This window comes from Colobus angolensis, unplaced genomic scaffold, assembly GCF_000951035.1.
Source record: "Colobus angolensis palliatus isolate OR3802 unplaced genomic scaffold, Cang.pa_1.0 Scaffold70, whole genome shotgun sequence".
Taxonomy (NCBI): domain Eukaryota; kingdom Metazoa; phylum Chordata; class Mammalia; order Primates; family Cercopithecidae; genus Colobus; species Colobus angolensis.
This window is the reverse complement of record NW_012120710.1, coordinates 7,240,006-7,249,282: the sequence shown is the minus strand read 5'-3', so window position 1 is coordinate 7,249,282 and position 9,277 is coordinate 7,240,006. Positions and strand designations below refer to the sequence as shown.

Genomic DNA, 9,277 nt, shown 5'->3' with positions numbered 1-9,277 from the left:
AAACCATTTCTAATATGGTGGGGATATCAACTGTGATATAAATTGCATATATTTTTTCCCAGTTTGTCATTTCTTTGGACTAATTTTGGAATTAGCTTCAGCTCAGGATTTCCTTATCTTGTGAATAACACGAATTCAACCCACACACGCCACAGGTTGAGACTTCCTATCTCACTGAGTTCTAGGCCAGCTCACCTCCTGCTACCACAGGGGCTGGTAGGCAGAGACGTATTAGATCGCGCAAGGTACAGAAACTTCCCCAGCTCCTGCTTTTTCACAGACAGTCCATTTACCACTCCCTGCCATGCACAGAATCCAAGAACTCACTCCCATCCCCATGTGGGTGTTAAACCCCCAGCTCCTGAGACATGTGTCTGGCCGAGATTCCCCTGGGGCCTGCCTGACTTCAATGCCTGTAACTGCCTTTGGTTATGGGTTCTGTCTTCATTTCTGGCACCTGGAGATCTCCCTTCAATGCTTTTGATTTCAACTATCAGTTAAAAAGAAATTTAGCTCATTTTATGCAGCTTTTTTAATGTGTTGGAGTGTGAGGGAGTTCTACATCTGCTTAAGCATGCCATTTCTTATTGGAAGTCGATATTAGGCTATTTTCCTTAAAGGGATGTCATGATTCATTAATTTTTTATTGGTTACCTTTTGGCAAGCTTATACTTCCATTAGAGAAAGGTACTTCTTCCTAAAGGCATCATTTTTTTCCCCTTTAAATCAGTGTTGTATATAGAGACATAAATATTCTTGATAAAATGATAAAAATAAGAGGGTAACCATCAAAAAAATTCTCTGTTCTATTTTTCTTAAATAATTTATCTGTTCTCCCACACCCTACTGTGCATTGCCTTGGTTCACAATTTTCTCACAATGTTGTTACATGTAGAGTTTTTACAGCCCAGGTGTATTTGTAATTTGTACCCTAATAATTTAGTTTACACATGGCCCAAGTAAGAAGGGCCTATACCTTTTTGCATTGTGCTATTAAAAATATATAATAGGTTAAAGGATTTTAAAAGATCCAGAGCCCATCTCAATTAAAAGCAAGCCAGCTCCCCGCCACACCCTACCAGATAGCCAACTGGGAGGAAGAAAAGAAGAGGGAGAATGAAAGGTGTTGGCCGGGCGTGGTGGCTCACGCCTGTAATCCCAGCTCTCAGGGAGGCAGAGGCGGGAGGATAGCTTGAGCCCAGGAGTTCGAGACCCGCTGAGGAAGCTGCCGGGCGCGGTGGCTCACGCCTGTAATCCCAGCTCTCAGGGAGGCAGAGGCGGGAGGATAGCTTGAGCCCAGTAGTTTGAGACCTGCCTGGGTAATACAGCGAGACCCCGTTCTCCACAAAAAGGAAAAAAAAAAAAAAAAAAGAAAGGTGTTGCCCGCTTCTGCTGCCTGAGTAGCCAAAGCAAGACTGAGCATATAATACGTATGTCTCATCATTGGCAACACTGGCCTTAGAATGCTCAGGGCAAGGCGTTAGCAGACAACATTGATGTCCATGATCTTCCTCAGTAGTCCTTAACTTTAGCACAAGTAAGAATTAAGTACGGAGCTTGTTAAACCTTCAGATTCCTTCCTGGATTCCACCTGTAGAGATTCTGATGTTGCAGGTCCAGGGTGAGGTGTAGCAACCTGCATGTTTACCAGGAATCTCTAAAGAATCTGTGGCACCAGCCCTGGACCTCTCATTCACTATTCTCTTTTGTGTGTGTGTGTGTGTGTGTGTGTGTGTGTGTGTGTGTGTGTGTGTGTGTGTGTGTGTGTGTGTCAGAGTCTCTAGCCCAGGCTAGAGTGCAGTAGTGCAATCTCGGATCACTGCAATCTCTGCCTCCCAGGTTCAAACGATTCTCCTGCCTCAGGCTCCCAAGTAGCTGGGATTACAGATGTCTGCACCATGCCCAGCTAATTTTTGTATTTTTAGTAGAGATGAGGTTTCACCGTGTTGGCCAGGCTGGTCTTGAACTCACTTCAGGTGATCTACCAGCCTCAGCCTCCCAAAGTGCTGGGATTATAGGTATGAGCCAAAGCGCCCGGCCTCATTCACTATTCTGAACATGGTTTTACATAAGTCAGTCAGTGGGGTTCAACCTCATCTCTTATTATTTAGCAAGTGCCTTTGAGAAATACTAGTAGTATGAATTTTGTTTTCATAGGAAATCAAGCCTAGCTTTGTTTAAGTTCCTCCCAGCTTCTCTTTTGCCACGTCACCATCATCTTTCCTCTTAGGAAAATCAGCAAGAATTCTATTATCTCTCTAATGCAAACTAAATATATTAAATCAATCTGTCTACTATTTATGAGATTGACCTGAGTCAGCCTGCAGGGTGTCTAATCCAGCTTTATCCACAAATAGTCCATTCATCACCAGCAACGTATCTAGGCCTTGGAGCTTAAAAAGAATCTAGTTATGTGGACAGCTGTTCCCTTCTCTGGCAACAATACTTGACCAGAGTTCCTAAACCTTATATAAAGACCAAAACTCTACACCCTAACCTGCCCTTCCTGGTCACCTGGCACAGGTCCTGGCAAAAATGAGAGGCCCAGTGGCCATGTGGGGGACTGCATGGTCAGTGCTGTCTATCTTATGATGGGGTTGCTTAAAGCCTGCAGGGATGTCAGGGAACTGGGGGTGGCAAGCATGGGAGCTGGGAAACACTTGCTGCCCCCCTGACATCGTAGGATGCATTCATTTGCATATCTGTCTATTGTTTGTTCTTCCCAGTCTTCGTCTGGTCCCGCCCCTTTTCCAGATGAGGACATTGAGGCCCCAGATGACTTGCCTGAAGCCACAGAGCTTGTCAGGGCAGTTCTAGGTCTAGAACCCAGGTGTCCTGACATCCAGTCTATTGTCACAATATCAAAATGTCCACCCCATTCCCGCATTATAACCTGTTAGGGATGCTGCATCCTTGCAGAAGAGTTTACATCTCCTTCTCGGAATCCTGGCAGTCCAACCTTTTCATCCCTACACAGAAATGTTTTCATCAAGACATGGGAATTCTAATAAACCTACAGTGATATTAGTATAATCATCAGGCAGGAATGAAGGGGAGGGGCTGGAAATGGGGAAAAACGCTATTGCCAGCAGAAAGGGAGATACTTCTTATGGGCCTCAATGGGTAGTGCTTCCGCTCCATCTTCTCCTCACATATACAGTGGGAGAGGGCTGAGCAGCTTCCTCTCCCTACCCCCAATCCCCTGGCCCAGGGAGTCCCAGCTCACAGGCTTTCTTCTCCATCGGTGTCATAGCCTTCAAGGCAGCAGCCCTGATCCAGAGATGGTACCGGCGCTACATGGCCCGCCTGGAGATGAGGCGGCGTTGCACCTGGAGCATCTTCCAGTCTATAGAATATGCTGGGCAGCAAGACCAAGTCAAGGTACAGTGAGATGTGGGACGGGGCCACCTCCTGCTCTGCCTTTCAGCCCTTGGGCAGCAGGGTTGGGTGCTCCAAAGGTGAGGCCAACTGGACCACTTGTGGGTTCTCTTTTCCCTCACCTCTAAAGCCATGTCTCCTTGGCTTCTTCTGCAGCTCCATGACTTCTTCAGCTATCTCATGGATCACTTCATCCCCAGCAGCCACAATGAGAGTGAGTATGAACTGCCACATGTCATGTCCTCCTGTCCCAAGGCCACAGATTGCAGGGTGAGGTGGGGGATGCCCAGGGAGTGAAATCGTGAATCTGATGACAGCCAGGGAATAAGCAAGGGACTGACAAGTAAAAGGCAGACTGGGGTTTCATGCCGGGTTCTCCTAAACACACGCCTGGAGAGAAGAGTTTGAGTGCAAGGAGTTCATTTATTAAGTTCAAGAAACTCTGGGGGTGGGAGGGAGTGGGGAAGGGATTCAGGAAAGGAACGGCAGCCAGTCCAACAACTCAGTGTGCCTGGGAAATAGTGCAAAACACAAACCTCAAAATTATCCCCGCTGCAGGCAGAGGGAACTGGAGTTTTTCTGTGTCAACTCCAGGGAGTCATTGGTTGAAAGCAGCTGGGGAGGTGGGAGGGAAGAATAGGAGGCTTTTTCTTTTCTTTTCTTTTCTTTTTCTTTTTGAGACAAGGAGTCTCGCTCTGTCACCCAGGCTGGAGTGCAGTGGCATGATCTTGGCTCACTGCAACCTCTACCTCCCGGGTTCAAGTGATTGAACTTCAGACACCCGAGTAGCTGGGATTACAAGTGTGCGCCAACACACCTGGCTAATTTTTTATATGGTTAGTAGAGACAGGGTTTCACCATGTTAACCAGACTGGTCTTGAACTCCTGGCCTCAAGTGATCCACCTGCCTCGGCCTCCCAAAGTGCTGGTATTACAAGCGTGAACCTCTGGGCCCAGCCAGGAGGTTGTTAATTCCATAGCATTTCTGGCCTGCCACCCAGATCCAGGAAATATGCCCCCAGTCTAGAGACACAGATGCTGGCAGCTGGAAGCTGCTGGAAGGCACTGCCAGGTCTGATGCACCTGTTGCGCTCACTAAATGCAATATAAATGCCTGTGAATGATTTTTCCACCCTGGCTTTCCCCTTTCCTTCTGCTTGCAAATCCAGGTCCCTACATTTCTGTACTCTCTAAGTCTGACAAATCTTGATCTTTTAGAATAAAAGTAGAAAGCATGACTTTTTCCTCCTGCCCATGCTAGTCTGTTGTCACTTTCTCCTTCCTTTTTCCTCTTCTGTGCTGGAGCTGAAGCTGAAGCCAGATTAACCATGTCCTGCTTCAACAGTCCAGGGAAGGACTTTTTTTTTGTTTTTTGAGATAGGGTCTCACTCCATTGCCCAGGGTGGAGTGCAGTGGTGTCATCTCAGCTCACTGAAACCTCTGCGTCCCAGGCTTAACTGATCCTCCCGTCTCAGCCTCTTGAGTAGCTGGACCTACAGGTGTGCGACACCATGGCTGGCTAAAGTTTTAAAATTTTTTTGTAGAGACAGTTTCCCTATGTTGCCTAGGCTGTTCTCAAACACCTGGGCTCAAGCAATCCTCCCTCCTCGGCCCCACAAAGTTCTGGGATTAGAGGTGTTAGCCACCGTGCCCAGCCAACGACTATTCTATAGTGCCCGCAGACTGCATGATCAGATGATCATAAGCTGATCCACCTTTTCTATCGGGACTAGGGGACTTCCTGACCCGCATGTTCACTGAGGACAGATTCGCCCAGGACTCTGAGATGGAGAAAGGTAGTGACTATGAGTCCATAGAGGTACCCGACAGTTACACGGGGCCACGCCTCTCCTTCCCGCTCCTGCCTGACCATGCAACTGCCCTGATAGAAGCATTCAGACTGAAACAAGTAAGCTCACCTGGGGAACTTGGGTCAGAACCAACTCCATGAAATGTGTAAAGGGAGACCAAACCCAGCACAGAAAGAATGGCCCCAGATTTAGGATGTTCATGTCACGTGTCCACTAGAGAGATTCTACCCCTGCTGTGCTTAGCCAGGATCTTGCGGTCAATCAGCCAGTTTTGACGACTGACAGCTTTTCTTCCTAATCGCATAATCTCTCATTGTTCATTCATCCCACACATAACTACTGAGTACTGCTTTGTGCCCCACACTGCTCTGGGCTCTGAGGATACAGCAGTGAACAAAACAGATAAAATCTCTGCCCTTATGGGGCTGGCAATCCATCGGGGAGGCAGACAGTGAACAATAAATAAGACAATTATGCTGTATATTAGAAGGTGATGAGAGCTATGGAAAAGAACAAACTAAGTTGTGGGTGGAAGAAATAGCAGTTCTATAGAGTTGTCTGGGAAGGTGATTTCTGAGCAAAGGTCTAAGGTGGTGAGGAATGCGCGGGGGAAAGAGCATTCCAGGCAGAGGGAGGAACACATAGAAAATCCCCGAAGCAGAAACTTGCCTGGACTGTTCAAGAACCTCAGGAGGCCACTGTGGCTGCAGAAGAGGGAGCCAGGGGAAGAGTAATGGAGGTGAGGGGGGTGGACTTTTATTCTTCTGAAAAAGACAGGGAGACAGCAGACATAGGAATGACATAATCTGACTTGTTTTTTTTTTTGTTTTATTTTCTTGAGATGGAGTCTCGCTCTGTAGCCAGTCTGGAGTGTAGTGGTGCAATATCAGTTCACTATAACCTCCGCCTCCTGGGTTCAAGCGACTCTCCTGCTTCAGCCTCCCAAATAGCTGGGACTACAGGTGCCCACCACCATGCCCGTCTAATATTTTTATATTTTTAGTAGAGATGGAGTTTCACTGTGTTAGCCAGGATGGTCTCGACCTCCTGACCTTGTGATCTCCCCACTTCAGCCTCCCAAAATGCTGGGATTACAGGCATGAGCCACCACCCCTAGCCCTGACTTGTTTGTTAAAATAATCATTCTGGTTGCTGTGTTAAGACAGTGTAGGTGGCCAGGGCCAAAGCAGGGAGACCAGTCAAGAGACTACTGCAATAGTCCAGGCGAAAGACGATAGTGGCTTGGAACTCTGATGGTAGGGTAGAGGTGGCGAGAGATAGTCAGTTTCTCTGGCTCTATGTCAGAATTCAATCCTTCCCCTCTTCCACATGAATGTAACTCATTGCAGGAGGAGCTGAGCTAATATATTCCAGTAATGACAGGATCAATCAGTACCATCAACACACCTGCACTTAGTCATACTTTACTGAGACAATCACATGGTCCTCCTATGCTAAAGGCAAGGAAGGGTTTAATAGAGTAGACAGGAAAGAGAAAAGTAGCTCAATATTTGCAGGAGGAACAAGTGGGGATGATGAAAAGCAGAAACAAGGGCAGAAGCTGGGTGAAAAAGGAAGAATCCGTGCATAGTCCCAGGAGCAGTTTACTGGGGTTACTTTTGGAGTCTTGGGTGATTGGGGTTGTTAAACAGTAAAGGTAAGGACCATTTCCCTCACGAATATCAGCGTGGTTTTCTTCCCTCCCTCCGCTTCCTCCCAGTAGCAGCTCCATGCTCGCTACGTCTTGAACCTTTTGTATGAAACCAAGAAACATCTGGTGCAACTGCCAAACATCAACCGGGTCTCAACCTGTTACAGCGAGGAGATCACAGTGTGTGGTAAGAGCCAATCAGAAACAGCTTTCCGTGCTAGACTCAAACAAGAACGCTCTACCTGTGTGGGGATGCAAGAGGAGTGGCTGCAGGGAGATGTGATGATAAGCCAAGTTTAACCTCTTCAGATTCGTGATTTGCATATTCACTCCACATTTACTTAAAGAAGAGGTGATGGTGCAGCGAAGGGGACCATGGAGCTCAGGGCCCAGCCTCTGCTTTATTTTCCCAAGCAATTCATATTGACTCAAACTCATGTTCTTCATTCAAAACAAAATCTCTGCAAATAACCAGACCCTCCTTGTTAGAAGATGGTTTATTTAATGGTACTTGAGAAAGCCCCGATGACTAGCAAATTATTCCTCCCATCCACACACATTCCTCTCCTGGAAAGAAGTCCTGTTAATGGCTGTTTTCCCCATCTTATGTTTCCAGTGATTTTTAACATCCACTATAGACTGACGTACCACACCTTAACCTAGTGGAGGGAGGCTCCAGTGCACGAGGGATTGTAACTGGCACAGCTGGGGGCACCTGCAGCCTGCAGATAGGTCTTGCTTGCCTTGCAATGTTCATAAACTTTTAAAAATGGTATTTCAACATTTGAAATCTGTAGGATTTTATATTAAGGTCTAGATTTTGCTTTAAAAGTCTTCTGAAAAGTCTTCTAACACTGGCTCATAAGTGAGTAGCTGCTTCCTATTTTAACATGGGCAAAATCTCTCCAGTTCTCATCTAGGTTTGCAACCCTGCATTGTTCTGTCCCATCTTTGCTTCAATAAAAATGTAGCTCATTTACTATTTACAATAATCAGGCAGAAAAAATATTATGCCTTCTGCTTTCTTTTTTTTTTTTTTTTGAGACGGAGTCTCCCTCTGTCGCCCAGGCTGGAGTGCAGTGGCCACCATCTCCGCTCACTGCAAGCTCCGCCTCCCGGGTTCACGCCTGTCTCCAGCCTCAGCCTCCCGAGTAGTTGGGACTACAGGCGCCCGCCACCAGGCCTGGCTAATTTTTTCTGTTTTCAGTAGAGACGGGGTTTCACCGTGTTAGCCAGGATGATCTGGAGCTCCTGACCTTGTGATCCACCTGCCTCGGCCTCCCAAAGTGCTGGGATTACAGACATGAGCCACCGCGCCCGGCCGCCTTCTGCTTTCAATACTATCTCTGCAATAAGGAGAAGTTATATTTATCCTTATCTTGTCTATGGAAAACTCAGTAACTGTAGGGTTTTGTTGTCAGATTCTTCTGGGTATTTTCTTTCTTATAATAAAAATTAGAAGCACTGGTAAGGAACAATCAGAACTGATAGTCTTTTTCTATCTTTGTTAGGAGACTTACATGGCCAATTGGATGACTTAATATTTATATTTTATAAGGTATGAATATTCAAATTAAGTTGCTTTCTTGCTCTGAAGCTTAATGTGGAAGCTCAAATTCAGTATCAATTGAACAAATGCTTAAATATTACTTGAATTTTTAAAATATTTTTTATCTTTATTTTTATTTTTGAAATGGGGGTCTCACTCTGTCACCTAGGCTGGAGTGCAGTGGTGAGATCTAGGCTTACTGCAACCTCTGCCTCCCAGGTTCAAGCAATCCTCCCACCTCAGCCTCCCGAGTAGCTGGGACCACTAGTGCATGCCACCATGTCCTTATTTATTTATTTATTTATTTATTTTTCTTTTTCAAACCCTTGTGTCGAGGGATGACTTTCAGTAGATCACAGCGAGGGAGCTGCTCTGCTCAGTACGAAATCCCGACCCAGAAGCAGGTCATCTACCAATGGTTTAATGTCAGGTTCCCCACCAATGTGCGCTGCTGACAGGCTAGGGGGCTGCCGCCTTTCCCACCGCACCCGGTTTCCCAGGAGGAGGGACTCTCTAGACTGGCCCTGGGTCCCTGTGCGCTTGCGGGGCTGAACTGCCCGCTGGCCGGGGCGGCAGGAGACCGGCTATCCCAGGCCATTGGGAGACCGACTATCCGAGGCCACTGGGAGACCGGCTATCCGAGGCCAACAGAGGCTCCGAGGCCAACCGAGGCCCCGCAGCTCTGCCCTATGGTTCCGCCTGGGTGGGATTCTGACTTAGAGGCATTCAGTCAAAATCCCACAGATGGTAGCTTCGCCCCATTGGCTCCTCAGCCAAGCACATACACCAAATGTCTGAACCTGCGGGTTTGGCAGCAACAGATCATCAGTAGGGTAAAACTAACTTGTCTCATCATGGCCAAATTTTATATATATATATATATATATT

The 9,277-nt window shown here is 46.9% G+C and overlaps 1 protein-coding gene across 1 annotated transcript in view; it reads left to right on the top strand.

Moving 5' to 3' along the window:
* Nucleotides 1-3,119: 3,119 nt before the first annotated feature.
* The window catches only part of PPEF2 (protein phosphatase, EF-hand calcium binding domain 2), a 33,497-nt gene continuing 27,339 nt past the window's right edge, over nucleotides 3,120-9,277 (top strand). The window contains exons 1-6 of the mRNA XM_011927244.1: nucleotides 3,120-3,123; nucleotides 3,212-3,381; nucleotides 3,535-3,592; nucleotides 5,112-5,287; nucleotides 6,913-7,027; nucleotides 8,352-8,398. Of these exons, the coding sequence (XP_011782634.1) occupies nucleotides 3,120-3,123; nucleotides 3,212-3,381; nucleotides 3,535-3,592; nucleotides 5,112-5,287; nucleotides 6,913-7,027; nucleotides 8,352-8,398 (570 nt within the window). The remainder of the gene's footprint in view (nucleotides 3,124-3,211; nucleotides 3,382-3,534; nucleotides 3,593-5,111; nucleotides 5,288-6,912; nucleotides 7,028-8,351; nucleotides 8,399-9,277) is intronic.